The sequence below is a fragment of the Anguilla rostrata genome, chromosome 5 (assembly GCF_018555375.3).
Source record: "Anguilla rostrata isolate EN2019 chromosome 5, ASM1855537v3, whole genome shotgun sequence".
Lineage (NCBI taxonomy): Eukaryota > Metazoa > Chordata > Actinopteri > Anguilliformes > Anguillidae > Anguilla > Anguilla rostrata.
This window is the reverse complement of record NC_057937.1, coordinates 1,590,422-1,609,492: the sequence shown is the minus strand read 5'-3', so window position 1 is coordinate 1,609,492 and position 19,071 is coordinate 1,590,422. Positions and strand designations below refer to the sequence as shown.

Genomic DNA, 19,071 nt, shown 5'->3' with positions numbered 1-19,071 from the left:
TAGATTTTCTTTTATACACAAGACATCTATTGTTTCATATTGTGACATGACGAGGGGTAAAATTGTGTAGTTTCCAGTACTGGAAGACTTGTTGATGAAAGGTCGATAATTTTACTAGTAATTTGGTTAGGATGTCCTGTCCAAAAACACATTTTATATTGCCTTAATGCAACAAAACACATAAAAAGGCACACATAAATGCAATGTTCTCAAATTATTACAATAAAACGGATGGCTGTTTTAATAATATTTGGATAATTACAAATTGGTATAAAATGCATTTCCATAGAAACATTTGCAGTGCTGTGCAAACCAGCTGGATTCAGTTTGGAAACACATCTTTGCCAGTAGGCTCTGAATTCATTTCCTGCTGTGGCCATAGACTAGTGCACACTTTAGTTTATAAGTTATTTATTCTGTTAAAATTGTATTGTTATACCTGCCACTAAACTTGTCTGTGTTTATACAAGCCTTTTTTTAATTTAAAAAACACAATGTTACGATTTGAATTTTCACATCACCGAGTGGTTCTTTGTGTCATAATAATGTTTGAGTTGCAGGGTTTCATGCGATGACTGACAGCAATTAAGAAACATGATTGACAGCTAATCATGAATGTTGCAGAGGGGATGAACAGCACTCAGCTCAGATACATAGTCATTTAAATTCTAGTCACAATGGGCACAATGCTGTGAATTGTTGATTCAGCTTTCCTGTTTCGTGGACTGAGGATTTGGGTTTTCCTGTTCATGATCTTCCACAAAATTGCCATTCCAGACTCCAGCTGATCTGTTTACTACTGAAATGTTTCAGATTGTCTGAATCCGAAAAGCTGGGAAGTCCAGAGGCTAGGGCGCAACTTTAAAAGCTTTCAGTGTGTTTGGCTGGAGTTGTGGCACATCTATAATGGAAGCCGTTCACTTCTGTTCATCTGTGTGCAGTAAAATTACCTTTACAGGGGCTGGATCTTTAGAAATGTGCAGTACAGGATTTTGCTAGGACCATGCGATGCCTCACCTTCTGCATTGTCTCCATTTTGTAACTGGAGCAGCTAAAGTAGATTATTCAATTCATTACACTGTCTTTGTTCTCCATCCAACCATTTTGTTTTCAGTTGAATTCAATTTCCTACATTATGGCCTATCATCACAGAACTTGCACCGTGGTGTTTGTTCTTCGCTAGGTGTTTAAAATTTTAAGTCTGCTTTTCTTTTTTTTCTTTTTAAAAGACAATAAGAGAAGCATCCGACTGCTGTTCAGAGCATTCATTGCCATATCAATACAATTTAAAGCTTAATTACCTATGCAGACCGCAAACCTGTGCCATAACTGATTTTGTGACATGTTGTATAAACGCTGGCAGTATCATTTTTATATATATATATTTTTTAAATCACAATTTTCCCTTATTTCGGTCAATTTCAGCTACACAAATATTGTTCAATATTAATAAATCATGAAAAAATCCCAAGCTCAAAATAACACATAATTAATTTACATTTCTGTCAAGCATCCCACCGTCCGGCAAATAATTTTTAAACATAAAATCAAAGGGTGGAATGTTATTTACAAATACGCCTACTGTTGGAATGTAATCCGTGCGAATGGTGTTATAATAAAAATGAACTGAAATATGATCGCATTTATGATGATACATCGTTGGTGATATTAATTAATTGGTGTAAAAACTCAGCACACGGAGAGAATGGGTATTTTTGGATTATGTAACGTTACGTCGGGCCCTTTGTTGTATTCAGGATGTATCGAAGTATTCTGCGATCTTAACCAATCCTTGTGCGCAGCAGCCCGACTAATCGAGTGCTGATTGTTGCAGAGTGGGACCAGGGGATAGAGCAAATATCCACTCTGAAGACTTGAAATTATGCCTCTAGCCCGTGCATTGTTGAAGGCAACAGCAGCCAACAAGAGTGAGTATAACATCATCATTATGAATGGCATGCATCACAGTTAATTTAGCTTGCTAGGTAACTGAAAATCAAACTAACTTAGCTAGCTAACTAGGCCCGGTCAGTCCTGACCTTCCCTGAATATCAAAGTACGAGGGACTACCTAGCTAGCAGGCTAGCTGAATGTAACACCGGGACGATGTCAGTCTAGCTAAGTTTTAATCAACGAGCGGTTTACATTGAGATATTTTCTCAACCATGCACATGTCACATATAGATCTGCAGATTTTGAGGCACATACTTGCTACCAGTAAACTAGTAGATAAATTAAATAAATAACATAGCAAGGTAACGGGCGTCTAAGCCTAAAGTTAGATAACATTAGCAAGCTAGTATTAGCTAGCGAACTTGTGAGCTAAAGTCTTCTGAAAACTAAGCCATGCAGATGAAACAAAAGATTTAACATTTCTTGTTCGAATACTCAACCAGAAAATATATTCTAACGTGAGATATTCCTACTCTCAAAAAACCTGCTATTTATGGGCCGAATTAGCTGACTGGACAACAACCGCTAGCTACGTAGCCTATCAATGTAGACTAACTAACTAAGGGCAACTGATGTGTTTACAATAGTAAATATTAGCGTATTGTCTGTTTAACCATTTCACATGTGTGAACATGGAGCGTACTCGTTTAAATGAGAGATAATTAAATTGTGCAATTGTTTTCTCTCATTTTCAGCGGCTGCCCGTTCAGCTTACACTGCTGCAAAGCCTGACTACACCAACCCCAACTGGTTGCGCGTGGGTCTGGCATTCGGGAGTTCCGTTGCTCTGTGGGGACTGGTAATGTAACTTTTCAGAAATTGTACATATAATTTATGTATTTTGCAATATGCATCACCATGACCTTTATTACTTAGTTCTTTTTATCAGTGCACGTTTTTAGAGGAGTTCGGCTGTAAAAGCATAGGCTAGCCACGTGTGATCTCTTACGATTTCTCTTGTCTCATTGACAGCCATTTCACGTCTTGCAAGTGAAAGCTCTGGTTTTCCTATTGGGTTTCCAAGTAGGCTTAATTTAGGATTGATTTAGGTCGAGTGTTGTGCTTATATAGGAGATACATGACAGCAACCCATGTACATTGACGTAAGGTTCTCATTGTTCCCCAAAAATATTCATCAATTCAGTTTACCTTTTGTATTGTTAACTGTAATAAAAATGGGAAGTTCCTTAAATAACCATGAAGTATCATTTTCCATAGCTTTTCAAGCAGCACAGCGAAGACGTACAGGAGTATAAAAGGAGGAATGGACTTGAGTAATTCTGGCAAGTGAGTGTTACTCCAGTGAGTTTGAACCACATAAATTATGAATTCAGAATGATTTCTTAATGATGTTTTTTGTCATATGAACAGTAAAAGAATGATTAATTTTTTGTTGTTGTTATTAGTGCGGATTGAATATGGTAATTGTACTTTCCCTCTTTTTACAGGACAAAGAAGTCCCCGGTGTCGAGGTGAAAGTGTGGCAGGGGCCTGTTTTCCTGTGAATGCCTGATTTGTTTTCTGTTGTATATTTGCTGGCTATTTGTGGTCAGGGCATCTGTTCCGTGTTATGTATTAAATAAATGTTGTAAATATATTCTCTACAGACATTCAGACTGTTCATTCTCCTTATTTGACAAGGTTTTTTGCTCTTCTTCCCTTTTTACATTTGCTCCGTGGTAATTTTAGGCCCGTCCCCTCATTGTATCATTTCCTAACACTCTGAAAAGCACACCCCCCCCCCCCCCGTTTGCTGCTACACACGCTGCAGTCCACCAGCCAAGCTGCACGGTGACTGAGCAGGGCTACTGCAGAACTAGCACAGGTCATACTGAAAGGCTGCAGAAGCTCCATCAAACAGAAGTTTGCCCGTGAGCGATGTGATTGCAGGAATAGCTGGCTGGCTGGATCTCCTTCCTCTGGGCGATAGCATGGACTGTGCTTTGCCACATAGATCTCCTGGGCTACTGTGTGGTCAGGATCTGAGCCTGACTTTAAGGCACATCACTCTGTACGGTATCCTGGAGCTAGCTGGGTCATTGCATTGGGCACATGTGCCTCAATTGGATGTGCCAACCAATCAGAAGCCCACTGTTTTTGGTAGATGTCAGAAGGAAACTGAAAAATTATGTTTTTACACGCCGTATAATTGACAGTGACTTTTACTGCTGTAATATATTAGGTGTCTGGTGTCAGTTTTAGAGAACCCTGTTCATGTACATCTGACTGGGAAAATAGAATTTTCTTATATTTCTGAAGATCACCATACTTGGGAACATGCTCATTTAAGAGCAACTTATTCAGACACAGGAGGTGAGTATCGCGTTTTGGAAATGATTGATGACGAGGGACACATGGCATATAGGCAGTCTTTTAAAGATAGTTTCCATCCAACAGGTTTATACAAAAACAAAATAGTTGACATGTATGCATACAAACAACTGTATTTTATGAAAATGGATGCAATAATATTAATTTCACACTGACACACACAGGAGCTCCAGGTGATCCACTGTGTGATGGTATGAAATTATAAATGTGGACATGTTGGCAAACAGGGAGGAAAGGCAGTAGGCCCACCAAATACTCTTGTGTTTCACAAAGCTGATTTTTTCACTGTCCTGTTCTTGTGATTTGATTAATTCATAACATTGGTGTGAAGAACTGATGTCCTATTTTAATACAATTAAACATGACAGAGTATAGGGCCAGAGAGAGTTATGGTAACTAAGGACTTGTTAACAATAAAAATGGCGGTAGCCAGATAATAGGGCTTGACCGAATGGATGCAGGTGTTGCATGCATGTCTTCTGCAAGTTAAGGACTGTTAAACCGAGCTCGCTCTTCTTTACAATAGCGCCAAATTGGCTTCTGAATTCCGATCCCCCTTAAGCCAGTAAACGTCATCAGTCATTAAAACGACTTATGTAATTATAATACATTTTACACGCTCTTGCTTAGTTTAAAGTAGTTGCTTAGTTTAAAGTAGCCTAGAAAGCCCTAATCCCTTAAATATATCAGGGGGGCGTGTCTCTTCTTTGTCACAGGTAATGGAGACAATGGAAGTAGCGCTGTCCTATTTGACACGAATAACACCTGCAAATTCATTAGATCACTCTGAATGATAGCTCTAAAATCAGTGTTTTCCCATTTTGACGTCATTTGCTGTGTCAACGAAACAGCCTGACACTGATTACTTCTGACGCAGGATATCTGAAGCAGTACCTTATTTTCCTTCGAAACATAAGATGTACGGTTAAAGTAGGGTTATAGTAATTCAAAAGACAAGAAGTTGTGAAAATACTATGGGAAAGACAATATCCCGGAATTATTATTGGAAATAATCCCAATGCCACGCCCCCTGCTCTGTGCAATTCTTGATACATTATCTGTTGGGATGTTTACGGCGAGCCATCTTTTACAGTCATTACCCCAATGTCCAATTAAAATATACAATTAAATGATGTTAATTGCTTAAAAAAATGAATGTAGTCAAAAGTTGAAAAGTCTCGCAATGTTTGCCGTACAATCACGTGTTTATATGACCTTTTCCCTGTGCTGTGTGACGTTTTAAGAGGGGGAGTTGGCGAGCTTGCAGCTAGTCAGCCAGCCAAAGCTGGATTTCGTTGCAAACGACAACCATTCATTGAGCCTCTACCGAAGCGCACGGTGTAGTTTTGTCCACTGGACTGATCAGCGATGTTTCTCTGCAGAACGGCCTGGCAAAGACTTGGGCCTTTGGCAAGGAAGACAGTCACACCATTATCCAAAAATGGTAAAAATGTAATACTTTTTTCGAATAATTAGTTGTCTTAAAACAAGAGCAGCCTAATTGCATGTGATGGTTCATAGTATACTATTTATTTTATGGATTTTTAGACCAAGAAAGGAAATATTTGAAGGTCATAGGTTTATTTTACTATAAAACATCATAACTGTGCACCGATGCTGCACTTGCTTCGAAGAGAATGGCTTTGCAACAATTTAATTGAATGTTACACAACACGTTTAAAGGGGAAGTACCATTATTAATTTTTTTATACGACAGTCTTGACTGGTGATGCGCTGCTAGTTGCAACAAAGAAACAACTGTTCCGTGGAAACTCAATATAACCGAGGAAACGTAGTCGAACCTTAACATTTATAAATTGTTCTCAACGCTTCTCGCAAAAAAAGTAACTAGCACACGCGGAAAGATTAATAATTGGTTGGCTATCTGGCTAATTGGTCAAAAGAGGCGCTATTTTCTCCACAGAATTTCTTTTTGCCACGTTGTACTACGATGCATCTACTAGTTTTAACTAGAAGACGTAAAGTTTTATGTGTTAAATTTGTGTTATAGCCACGAGAAAATGGAATCTATGACCTTTGTTAAAAGTGGTGGGTAAGATGGTGGAGTGTCTCTTGTTGCTCACGTGTGAGAAAACGAGTTGGCCGAGCTCTATGTATAGAGAGCATAAAGAATGTATAGGTCTGCATACGGGACAAAGGAATTTTCGATTAGTTAAACTTAAACTTTGTTCTCTCTCGTCTGCTGTAGGGGAAACACGAAAAACAGTTTCCAAAATCCAACCATGATTGCGCATACAACGAACCTGGCATTAAAGACTTTAATCAGTACAAAGACTCTAATGTCCCATTAACATTATTGCGTTCATTTATGCTTTCATCTCCAAGTGAAGTAAATGTACAAACAATCCCCGCACACATTTTTGTTTTTCGAAATTCTATTTTGTTTGTCAATCAGTACTAAAGCTGAAAAGAACTTGGCACCGTGAGGGTTTTAATTGGAACAAATACATTTTCCTTTGTTTTCAGAAGCTAGTCTTTGCTGTCCACGAGACTAAATAATTCAGATATGAAATTTTGTTTCATAGGCCATGTACTTTCAAGATATTAAACTTTGGAAATATCCTGCGCCTGGCGCGACGGACCATACAGGCTAGGGCTATATAGGATATGTGCGGAATAGCAGACATGGTTTGCTTGCATGCGTCATACATGTTTCGATTATTTTTTAAATGAATTTTATTCGGTTTGGCCTATAAATTTGGGTGGGATTTCTGAAAATTTGTCTTGACCGCACAGCAAATGTTTGGGCCGAGACCCAACAAGGTGAATATGGCAGTGGCCTGCTGACGAGCTGGAAACCATCTTTGAGGAGATTACGTAACTGGAAAATGGGGCCGGGTCTCCACGTGCATTTTCTTGTGCAAACAGCCCTATATTGAATGCACACTTCTGTGCGGCCATATTTGATCCCCGGGCTGCTGAGAGAGAGGTGTCATGTTGTAATCCACTGCCGCGGCACATACCCAGTCTTCTACCTCTGACATCCGAGGCTGCTTAACTGATTACAAATATAAATAACAACGGTGTCAACAGCCTAATTATTGGAATGCGATTAGACGAGCGATAGGGTTTATTTGCGTGAGAAAATGAGTCTCCGCTATACTCTTTGTTTGTCTGTCTCCGGTGTCCCTCAGTAGAAAAAGCGCATTCAGCTGGGTGGGCGTGTCTCCTGCGCAAGACACAGACACACTCACTTGGCAATAGAACTAAATTACTGTTATTTATCTAAACGTATTTATTACTGTTGTTTTTAAACGGACTGGAAAACATTTGGATGAGTTCGGTTAAATATTTTCATGTTTACTTTAATCAGTTATAAATTGTACGATGTATAGGCCCGTATCTATTTTTTAGTCTCTGGTCCGTACCTGCAATTAGCCTACAAAGCGGTTTGAAAATTTTAAAAAATTGCTTGCATTTTAAGAATATACTGTATCACTCTGAAGAAAAATCTGGTGTCCGACGACTGATTTCCATTTCAACCGTAGCCTAGCTTATGCTAATATGAAAATCCAGTATTATTGCGGTCTGCCAATTCCACCCTAGTCGATAAATAAACAAATAAATTTAACGTGCCTGATTTTATATTTAGATTTTTTTCAATTTTAATTACAAAATGGATTTTCAAATTTGAAGTGCTTTGTTGTTTTTGTAAGTCCATTTTTACATTTATCGGACTTTAGAGCTTTCTAAACCAAAATCATAATCATCTCGTGTATTTTAACAAAATGGAATAAAACTGTTTTTGCATCAGCAGCTCAGTTCTACCGATTTGTGTTTGTTTTATGCAAACTTGAAGCTTTGCCCTGTTTGTCAAGTCCCTTTAATGAAATTGATTTGCGTAATATTTATATTTGAACTTGGCAACGGTTTTCATTGCTGTAGTGAGTTTTCACGGTGATTAGAAGGTGTTTGTGCAGAAGCCAATGAGCTTGGACAGTTGTATTTATGGATGCCTAAATGCATTCTTCACAATCCAATAACCCCAGAGAATCCTTGACAGGTTAAAGCAGATCAATTGTACCATGTTTCTCTGCTCCCTTGTGAGTAACAAACTTGTTCTGGTACTTCTGTCATGGGGTTGGGTAGGGTGTGCCATTTGAATTTTCAAAGTTTTTAAGCTTAATTTTGAAAGTCTTAAGCTGGAAATTGAGGTCAGAAAATGCAAATGTTTAGTCATTTTAAATCCATTGTGTACATAAATGTATTATGTATTTAGTTTTGTGGTTATAGTTTAACAACTTGTTGGCATTTTTGGGCATTGTGGCCCCCCGGCACAGCAGTTTGAGGTCACTGCACTAAACCATATGAATTGGGCTTTGTGCTGGGAATGTGGCACTGGCCTGGCTGTGGTGTCACTTCCTGCCCTGATGTCACTTCCTGGCTGTTAAGCTGCCCCTCCCTCTCTGTCCCGCAGTGGTTCCAGTGCGGTCCATGTCCTTCGGCATACCCGGGGGCTCCGGGCAGAACATCGTGTACTACATCATCGGCGGAGGCTCCCTCACCGCCGCCGCAGTATATGTGAGTGGCGCCCCCTTCTGGCACCTCGGAGGAAGCGTTCCGAACTGAACGCCCGCTTCCAAACTTCTCGGGTCAACGGCAGCACGCCTAGCTGGAGTTTAATGCCCTAGAACACACAACTGCATTACCACACCTGGAACGGCGTTCTATTGCTGTGTAATGAGGAATAGCCGCTCCAGCTGTGATGCAGTTCTGTGGTCTGGGGGGTCTAAACCTGAGGTTTAAACTCCAGCTAAGCACAATGCTATTGGTCCCTCGAGTTTCAGCACAACGTTTCCCTCCTCCATGCAGCGGTCGTGTGGGAGGGAGCTGGTGTACTGCATATGGGAAGTGTTGGCCATACCACAGTGTTTGATATGCAGGTGGTAAGCAGTGCAGTGCATGAAGGGGTCTGGAACGTTCCGGTGAATTCTTCCCTTCTTCCCCACAGGCCTACAGGACCATAAGCGGCAAGGAGAAGGTGGCAGAAGTCAGCAGTCCAGCAGAGCCCAGTGAGTCCGGCATGCCAGCGCTGGGCAGGGTTGGGCTGGGGTACGGGGGTGAAAAAAGGGGTACAGGGGGTGGTAATGGGGGTACAGTCTGCCTGCCTCGAAACTCGTAACTCTACCACCCTAATTGTCTTTTTGCTCCCCCGAGCACAAACATGCCGGTTACTGTTGCTGGCAAGGAGGGGTTGGGAACTGAGCCACTGAAAGTCAGCAGGATGGAATGAACTGGCTGAATGAGATTAGAGACTCAGTAATCGGACTGTCAGGCTTGATTATTATCGGGTATTAATTGAACTAAAAAGAAATGGAAAAACAAGGCTTGCGCAAGGCGTCATAGGTGTCGAGGACCAGTTACTCGTGCACAAATGAAGTTCACATTGAAACCGTGCAGCAGTGGTGTTTATTTGAACGCCCCCCCCCCTCCTCGTAAGGCGCGCTGCCTGAAACACCTTTGCGAAGCCGCTGAAGGGCTTTGGTCGTAAGCTTCCTTATTTTAAAAAGATTAGCCCCGGGGGTTTGGCCTATGTGAGATAAATGTGCGTGCCTGATGGAGAGGGGGGGACGAGAAGAAGGGGGGGGGGGTGGTGTTGGGGATGGGGTGGGATTGGGGTGGTGGGTAGGGGTGGGGTGGGATTGGGGCGGTGGGGTGGTGGTAGGGTAGGGTAGGGTGGGGTGGGATTGGGGCGGTGGGGTGGTGGGTAGGGGAGGGGGTGGGATGGGTGCGGCGTGTGCAGCGGGTCAGTAAGCTGGGCGTTCTGCTTGGCCATGCGTGCTGGACTCCTGTGCTTATTTAGCGGCTAATAGCAGTTACGCACTTCTCCCCCCACGACCCCACCCTTTCCCTTAATCACGCGGACTTCTATAAATGGAGTCCCTGCAGTTTGGAATGCCGGCCGGGGGCTGGGTGTGATTGGGCGGGGTCTGTGGACACCTTGGCGTCCTCTTGAGCCCGGTGATTGGATGAGAGGCGCGGTGCTGATCAGGACTCTGTGCTGGTTCACGGTTCCTCCATTTTTTTTTTCCATATCTTTCAGCCAGATGCACCCCTGCCTCTTCACCATTTTAGACATTTATCTTTAGCTGCTAATCTTCAGCTTCCTGTCCTTTCCCTGAGCCAGTTCGAAGTGCATATTTTTCCACATCCTTGTGGATCAGAAGTCAGATGTTGGGACTTATTTCTGTTCTGGTCCTTGTTTTGGTCTGAAGCAGAAGTGATTGTGGCAGGCCGAGTCTGCATCACTGTAACAATTATCTTGATTATTACTCAGAGCTGCAGGCAAATTGAACACAAAGCTGGTTTTGTTTTCAGTAAAAGATCCGAGGTGCAGTCCTGTTACCTTGTGTAACTTCCGGATGACCAGTGCAGAGGGCATGTGGCTTTGGGCATTTCCAGTGGCACACAGGGATGGGTGGAAAAGGCTTATGAAATAATCAACCGTGTATCTCAATGTTAAACAAGTTTTTGTTTTCAACCAAATTTCTCCTGATTTCTTCCAGGTGCAGCAGAGGGTGAGTAGGGCTTCTCTCTCCTGAGGGCTGTTGCATGTGTCTGAAGTCCTCTGCTTGATGTTGAGTGAATATGGGCAGTAAATCACATTGGCATGAACACAACTGCTTTTCCTTTTTGAACTTTCACTTACTCCACTTATTCAGCTTTATGTAGGCTTTGCATTAATCATTCTCACCTGCATTCTTAGTTGGGGTGGAGCCCTGTTCTGAGTAATGGTTGAGTCCCGACATGGTACAAATTGCTTTTTCGATTCGTTTTGGGTGAAATGTTGAAGATGGACCAAAGTAACCCTTTGGGTGCTGGTATTTCTTTTGTAACGACAAGGCCATCAAAATTTAAAATGTGATGGGGGTCGTGTCTCAGGTCATTCTAATGTTTTGTTGAATCCGTGCATAACTGGCTGTAATATGTAACGGGGTTTTCAGCAGGCTAGAATTCCCCTGCACTTTTCCCTCCTGAAAAACAGTGACTGTTTGTGCGTACACGTTTGATTGGCCGTCGCTGTTTGAAACAGTCATTTGTGGCTGTTGCACTGTTGGTCTTTTCACCTGAGTCTAAGAGCACCGATGTGTCTCTTCCCCCGCCCCGTGGTCTGTCCCTCCCCCTCGCCCCCCCCGTGCGGTCTGTCCCTGCTCCCTCAGACACTCGCGTATACACTAATCTCGCTGGGCGAGTGGGCCTGCGCCTGAACCGCTCAGCTTTGTACACAGATGTCCCCATTTACCCTACGGTTGCACTCTGCTAGAGAAATGGCGGAAATCCTTCTTTATCTGCGACCCCTTAAAATTAATTGAATAAAATAAATAAAAATTCTGATCTTTATTGAAGTTCTTACCTGAGCATTAGTTGCAAACCCTCTTGTTTTGGAAATCCTTCCTGTCAAGTTATGTTAAAATTCTTATGTTCACATTTCTTTCTGTATTTTTTCGTGTGACCGTTTGTTCAAAGCTCCCAATTTGGAATTAGGCCTCCTCACTCAATTGCTGGACACATCTTATTAGAACTACAGGTACTGGTAGCTCAGTGGTGATGGTCAGCCTTACAGTCTGTACTCTTGCATGTCTACTGCTCTGGTTTAATTTCTCCAAACACTTTGTCCTTTTTTCTTTCTTTGAACGTGCATGTGCGCTTTGTAGTAATGAGTTGAATTTTCACACTTTGTTTTTGCCTGCTGACGTTTTATTCCAGTGTGTTCATGACTTGCTAGTGGGTGTCGCTGCTGTGCATTCAAAGTGCTGGAGAAACAGTCGCCTTATTTCTTGTGGCTACATGGCTGTGTAGTGTGCTGGGAGGCTAGGGTGAAACCTGTTTATAAATGCCATGACAAAGGAAATATAAAACTTAGGTAATTCTTTGGAGCATAAATGGATTCAAAATAAGTGTAAACTATATTTAAGTGTCTTTTTAGACCAGTGTTCGCCCATGCTAACTGTGAGCTTTTCTAATGGACTTTGTAGGGAATTTAAACCTGCTGCTGGTCCCCCTCTACGTTAGCCTTAGCCAGGCAGGACATTCTCAGAGCACTGCAGCCTGGTCAGCCACAGCACAGACCGTATCTCACTAGGGTTAGTGTTGTTGTTTTGTTGCCCTTCCAGGGTCGACGGTCGTTGAGGCGGTGGTTGTTGAAGAAGCGGCGGCAGCTCCGGCCGAGGCCGCGGTTGCCGAGGCCGCTCCCGTGGAGACCGTTGCCGCGGAAGCAGCGCCTGCAGAGGCCGCTCCAGCGGAGGCTGCGGTTGCCGAGGCCGCTCCCGCGGAAACGGTCGTCGTCGAGGCGGCTCCCGCTGAGGCCGCCGCCCCCGTCGAGGCGGCGCCTGCGGAGGCAGCTCCAGCGGCCGTGGAGGAGGCGGCTCCTGCCGTCGCTGAGGCAGCACCTCTTGCTGCAGAGGAGGCGGCGCCAGCCGTTGCCGAGGCGACCCCCGCTGTAGCGGAGGAGGTGGCTCCAGCAGAGGCGGCGGTTGCCGAGGCGACCCCCGCGGTCGAGGCTGTGGCGGTAGCAGAGGCTCCCGCGGCGGACGCGGCACCGGCCCCCGCTGAAGAGGCGGCCCCCGCCCCGGCAGAGACCACCGGTACGGCCCCTGAGCCGGCGCCAGAGGCCGCGACAGAGGCCCCCGCCGCCTAGGGCCCAGGGTCAGAGTTCAGAGTTCACAGCGATACAGAAGAGGCACACACCCCACCCCCCCACCCCCTCCCCCAGCCCATGTAACATTTTACAATAAGTTGCAGAGGTTAACCAGTACTATGCACCCTTAGTTTAGGGCTCCACTCATTCCTGTTCTGAACAGACCTCCTGAAAGCCTCTTTACTCTACATTTATACGGTTGTTTAGGAGATCAGAAACTGTTGAAAGTGGGTTTAGTGCAATGCAATGTAGGCAGTTGTGTGTTATTTTTCCTCCCAAACTGGTTGTTTCAAGTACAGTTTGAAGTATTACTCCGTGGCCCGGGAATTTTAAATTGTTTCAAAATTTTTGAAAATTTTGATAGGCGGCCTTGTATAGAGGGACACGTTAAAATTTGGGGGTAAGATTTCCATGATTGCTGAAAGTACAACCTTGACCTCACTCTTCTGAGGAGAGAACGGGTTTGCACACCATCCGGGCATGTTGAGCGTGCTTCAACCTCTTTTCTGATAAATGCAAAAACAAATAAATAAATCCACAAAGATAAAAATTGTCCTCAGGCTTTCTTGCAGGTTATGGTAATGAACACTACACTTACAGAACATTGGAGACTGTTCCTTAATACTCTGCAGAATCTTATTGTGAAATGTGACCAAAACCTGTCAGTTACTCCAGATTCCTCCTCCTCCCACAAACTGTTGCTCAACCCTCAACAGCTGTTTACAGACCTGAGCCAATCTACCTTCATGAGAATCCAATAGAGAACACTCAAACCTTACCAGCCTTACCACCTCAGAAGCCAAACGCTGCACCTGCAGTCATGAGGTTCTTCTGACTGTTCAGTATTTCTGTCTACAACCAGCCACTGATGCTCCACCAGCTGCTTCTCCACTCTCCTCCACCGCCCTCTCCGGTTAGGCCTTAAAATTGTGCTTCTCTGCCGTACTCCATGCCCACTGCATCCATCCATGTTGGTAGAGCCGTGTGATTTGTCATTTTCGTTAAATCTTTAGATAACCCGCTGAGGCTGAGTTTTTTTTTCTTCCATGCGCTAAGAACTGTTACGGTGTAGTTTTTACTTGTAACTGTGAAACTCATGCAAAGGGGACATTGCATTTAAAAACCCACGCAGTATCACTTTAATGTATTTTGTATCATAGTTGACGTTGCTACCTTGGCCAGCTATAACGTTTAATTGTGGAATAAGGGAGTTCAAGCCACTTAACGGCTATGATGACACTGTTTGCTGTCTTTAATCTTTCATAATTGTGGGTCTCTTTTGGGTATATGGATGCATTCCCTCTTTGCCTGTTTGCATTTTAATGATTAGGTGACAGAAGTGTTTCCTGTTTGGAATTATTGAAATCTGATTGTATGAGAACCTGATCAATGAATCAATGTTCAAAATGTGTGATGAGCTTTGGTTCAAGAAATGGAAATTAAAAAGCACCTTCTCAGCAGTTTGTTCATTTTTATTTAAACGAGTCCTTCCACAGTATTACCTGAACAAAGTACCTCACTGATGTTGGAATCATGTGGTTATCGCTGTATGACTCAAAACTTATCACAGTTGGTTCCATGTAGGAAAAAATAACATCCTGATAAATGGTCATTTTTAGAATCCAACCGAATTTAGAGTCCTGCTTTTCCCAGTTATTCCCCCACCTCCGCCTCATCCTGCTTGCTGCTCATAGGAGTTCCCAGGAGTTTGCAGTAGCCTCCCACATTATTCCCAGCGTTCCCAGTTTTTCCCTGTATCCCACACTTTGCCTTTCATTCCACGTGGGTGAAGTTTCTGTTTCCACTTGCTCTTAAATGAGCCAAAACACTGTAGATGTTTTCTGAAAACTGCAGTTTTAATTTTTTACAAAGGAGGGTAAAAATGTGTTATGGGACGTAAAGTTCTTTTAAAATGGGCCACAGAGTGTTATCCAGTTTGAATATGGGGTTAAAAAGTAAAATCGTATGCCTTTTTAATGAATTTAACTGGTTCAGTTGTACATTTAAAAGCACAAGCTTTTAAATGAGCGGGAGGGATTCCAGTTAAAACCAGAGCATCTAAAGTTTACAAATCTCAAACTCAACTGGGTGTAGTTTTGTTTGGGTTTCTGTCTAGTTGACTGGAACCACCTGGCCGATCCCACAAACCCCCAGCAGGGGGCACTGGCAGGTCGTGCTCTGTGTCGGTGTGTCTGAACTTATCCAGAAAGGGCCGGTGGGGGTGCTGGTCACCCAGTGCAACTAACTAATCCTGGTCTACAGTCAAGACCTTGAGTAGAATCTTGTGCCTTGATGCTGGCCTAAAAGAAAAAAAACCTGCTTCTACACCAGCCCTTTTTGGATAAGATTGGACACCCCTGTTAAATGGATATAAATTTGCAATCAAATTGAAAGTAAGGGACATTGTAACGCTGGACATTGTGCACCTAATTGGCTGAGATCTTTTGATTGACAGTGCTGCCACGTCTTCCCCACCTCTCCTTTGAAAGGCCTTGAGAATCACTGTGGACCTATATCTCCTCCCCCTTCCTCCTGAGTGACAGCCTTGTAGCCAATAGATGTGCCAGTGGCTTATCCTTCTGTATTCTGTGTGCCTTTACAAAATACTTTTAGCACACTTGAGGAAGCACTCCTGTTATCACAGAAATGCGAGCTGAGCCAAGATGTGTTATTTAAAGGGGAATTCAGAATGTCAACTTTCAGAAACAAGCACATGATACACCAGTGTAATTTATAATCATGGCAGAATTGCAGAATTACCTAACTAGAGTATAATTGGAAGGACTCCATTATGAAAGTACTTCAAGGTATTTTTAGAATGTAGTGCCTCTCCTGCAATTTAGTGATTACACTACATTCACTAGGTAGTTTTTATTGGCAGAATTTTATCAGACCACAGACGTCTGAATTCGGTCATTTCTCCTTTATTGATCTGTAAGTGCAGGTGTGACACTTTCTTATCCCCCAGGGCATTTTAGCCTTCAAATGTCTCTAGCATTGATCACGTCTATGGTGGTGCTGCAGAAATGGCTTCTGTCTGGTACGTACAAACAAAGTTTGACAAATACAGGGCAAAATTACAATGAAAATAACACCTGCAGATGAGTGTTGGCTTATTCAAAAATTATATTTACAAACGGTCACTCGGAAATGTGTATTTTCAATACCGTAATGTATATTATTCTGACTGTACCATAAGCAGTGACCACTATGATGTCGCTTTGGCAAGACAAAAATTACACAATCCCTGAGGAACAACATGTCATCCCAGTTTTACAGCATACTGATCAGAGTCACAGGGGCTGACATATTATAATGGTGAAGAAGTTGTCGTGGCGATTGCGGAGCAGTTAGGAGAGGGTGCGGTGGCTGACCTGCGGGTGGTTGTTCCTGTTTCAGTGGGAGACATGATGGGTGCTGTGAAAATGATGGCGGTAGCCTCCGTGGAGGTCGCCGCTGCCTCCGTGGGGGACAGTGCGATTGCTGCTTCGGTCAGGGTGCTGGAGGAGGAGCTGCAGGTGGGGGAGGAGCCTAAGGCCCTGGAGGAGGAGCTACAGGTGGGGGAGAAGGGAGTCGTGCCTGCAGAGGCCGTGGCTACCCCCGTGGGGCAGCCTGAGGATGTTCCAGCGGAGGTGGCGGGTGAGGCCGCCACCCTTGAAGAGGTCACAGTAGTAACAGAGCCCCCCGCCACGGCGGAGGCTCCACCCGTGGAGGTGGAGGCAGAGATGGAGGCAGGAGCAGCGGCCGGTTCTGATGAAGGTCCTGGAGAGGAGATCCAGGCGGGAGTGTTGGAGGTGGCCCCAGAGCCTGCTGTCCCCTCGGAGGACACGGACACGATCCCGCTGCTGGAGGGGACGAGCGACGTCCTGGCACATCGCTCTCTGGAGGCGGTTGCCGAGGAGACGCTAGCCGCCGTGGCGACAGAGCATGAGTCAGCGGCTGCACAGAAAGCTGAACAGGCCGAGGATTCTGCCCCGTCGGGAGAGGAGGACTCCCAGGCCGAAGAGCCGGCCGTTGCCACGGCAGCGGAGGTAGCCGGGGCGGAGGAACCGTCTGACCTTGGCGGGGAGAGAGGCGGCATTCCCATCGCCATGCCGACTCTTGCCATCACACTGCCCTCCCCAGCCCTGCACGAGCTGCACCTGGAGCCTACGGCGGGCCCTGCGGCATGGGCTGCGTCTGGCGCAGAAGCAGCGCCCCCTGCTGGGCTGGAGGATCAGGTTGCAGAAGACGTGGTGGCGGGGGAAGAGAGCACCGTGAAGCCCAGCCCGGTGGCGGAGCAGCAGGAGACGGCTCTGCTGGAGGACCCCCAGCAGGCTGAGTCTCTGTCTGAGGACGCAGAGCCAGCCTCGGTGGCGGAGCAGCAGGAGACGGCTCTGCCGGAGGACCCCCAGCAGGCTGAGTCTCGGTCTGAGGACGCGGAGCCAGCCTCGGTGGCGGAGCAGCAGGAGACGGCTCTGCCGGAGGACCCCCAGCAGGCTGAGTCTCTGTCTGAGGACGCGGAGCCAGCCTCGGTGCTTGAAGAAGCGGAGGCCATCGTATCCACAGCAACAGAACCTTCAGAGGCTCCGGAGGAGATGTCTCAGGAAACCAAAGGTAAGGGGACCTGATAATCATACCACAGCAAGCAACATGCACCGCGCAGTGGGCCATTAAAAGTAACAAAAGGTCTCATGCTCAAGTAAAAAAAGTATTTCAGTTAATTCAAGTCAAAGCATTTATCTCCATCTCTATTGTTTATGCACCCAGAGCAGGAGGAGCCTGACAAAGCTGTGAAGACTGGATGCCAACTAATGTAAAAACAGGTGAAATCATTTTACACACAGGTGAAAAAATATTCCTGTAACCTATTTTCTTATTAACAAATGTCGTGTTTTGTCACCGTAACTTCTTGATAGGCATTCCACTGTCTTGAAATTCTTATAAATCAACAACTAAATCTTCACTTAGTTCCAGCGTACTTCATACCATGCAACCTCCTTTCATGTCATGAATGTGATTGAGACCTGTGACGGTAGTTTAAAGAGCATGTCTCAGATAGTAAAAAATGAATTCTGTGTTCATGTTTTCTCCCCCTGCAGTAAAGTGGAGGAGCTGTACTGAAGCTGCTCCCGGATGGTAAATTGTGCTCCGTGGAGACGGATAATGTGCCTTTCCCGGCGTATCTCCTGGGACACGGCAGTAGTGCCCATTTAGAGACTCACTTCCTCTGCACTACTTCCTGTCCAAAACGCTCAGAGATGATGACTGGCTAAGCGGAGAATAACAGGCCTCTGGCTGCAGTCACTGCTCAGGGATTTTACGAGCACTCATCTCCAGCAGTCAGCAGTTATTTATTGAAAGCATTAAGAGATGCATATTTTTTAATTAATGTCTTTTTGAACTTTACATATATCTGAGTAATGAAAGCTGTTCTTAGGGGCGATGCACAATTATGTTAGCGATGGTTTCAGAATGATAATCTTTGGAATGTCAGATTTTACCTGACTGCAGTTGCCCATTGCTACAGCATATGCACTGTTATAAACTTGTGCATGTAGATGGAAATATCCAGAATTTCAGACCTTAACAGCTGTAAAATTCACCTAGAATGTCTGCATTTCTTCACTGACATCTGCTGTTTAAAATTCTCAAGAGCTCCAATGTTTTCACTGAGAAAAAAAATACATTTGTAATATATGACCATATTATCGTAAATGGTCCCCTACCTCAGCTTGTGATCTTTCTCAGGAAGTTTTGTGAATTTGAGCTCTGTGCTGTCTGCAGTGCACTGTAAGGTTGATGTACCACAGTATAGTCTGCTTCCTCCAGAACTGGCTGAATAACAGTCCCTAAAGGGTAATTTCCTTGTTTTTTGGTTGGTTTAAAATAGATACAGTGAACCAGGTTGATAATCTGAAAGGAATATGGTGAGAGGTAGTGGCATAGTAAATGGATGGATTTAAAAAAAATTTTTTTTTAGAAAGTTCTGTCAAAATCTGTGCTATAGTGGAGTTTCATGATTAAAATTAGGGTGATTTTGTAGTTGCCCACAGTCTTCTCTTGAAACACTGAAGGTGTGCATTAAGTGGAACACCAAGAGGTTTCCATGTGAAGTCCTCTCAGTGTGATGTAATAAAAAAATGTTA

General features: G+C 44.2%; 3 protein-coding genes and 1 long non-coding RNA gene across 6 annotated transcripts; all 4 read left to right on the top strand.

Annotated features, from left to right (window-relative positions):
• Positions 1-1,772: 1,772 nt before the first annotated feature.
• ndufc1 (NADH:ubiquinone oxidoreductase subunit C1) lies at positions 1,773-3,550 on the top strand. Of its 3 annotated transcripts, none has more exons than XM_064334531.1 (4): positions 1,773-1,928; positions 2,649-2,752; positions 3,172-3,240; positions 3,402-3,550. In XM_064334531.1, the coding sequence occupies exons 1-3, from the start codon at positions 1,883-1,885 to the stop codon at positions 3,229-3,231; spliced, it is 210 nt and encodes a 69-aa protein (XP_064190601.1). In that variant the 5' UTR covers positions 1,773-1,882; the 3' UTR covers positions 3,232-3,240; positions 3,402-3,550. The 3 variants fall into 3 exon arrangements, with proteins under 3 accessions (XP_064190601.1, XP_064190603.1, XP_064190602.1); XM_064334533.1 differs by having other exon boundaries at positions 3,172-3,244; positions 3,409-3,550; XM_064334532.1 differs by having other exon boundaries at positions 3,172-3,255.
• Positions 3,551-5,534: 1,984 nt separating this feature from the next.
• Positions 5,535-12,943, top strand: LOC135256023 (skin secretory protein xP2-like). The gene is made up of 4 exons (XM_064337895.1): positions 5,535-5,728; positions 8,723-8,826; positions 9,257-9,377; positions 12,420-12,943. The coding sequence occupies exons 1-4, from the start codon at positions 5,653-5,655 to the stop codon at positions 12,941-12,943; spliced, it is 825 nt and encodes a 274-aa protein (XP_064193965.1). The 5' UTR covers positions 5,535-5,652.
• A 3,009-nt stretch (positions 12,944-15,952) lies between these two features.
• Positions 15,953-17,345, top strand: LOC135256022 (fibrous sheath CABYR-binding protein-like). Its single transcript, XM_064337893.1, has 3 exons — positions 15,953-15,983; positions 16,343-17,255; positions 17,291-17,345. The coding sequence occupies exons 1-3, from the start codon at positions 15,953-15,955 to the stop codon at positions 17,343-17,345; spliced, it is 999 nt and encodes a 332-aa protein (XP_064193963.1).
• Positions 17,346-17,366: 21 nt separating this feature from the next.
• Positions 17,367-18,746, top strand: LOC135254415 (uncharacterized). The gene is made up of 3 exons (XR_010329873.1): positions 17,367-17,539; positions 17,693-17,769; positions 18,025-18,746. It is a non-coding gene; the product is annotated as an uncharacterized LOC135254415 (long non-coding RNA).
• Positions 18,747-19,071: the final 325 nt, after the last annotated feature.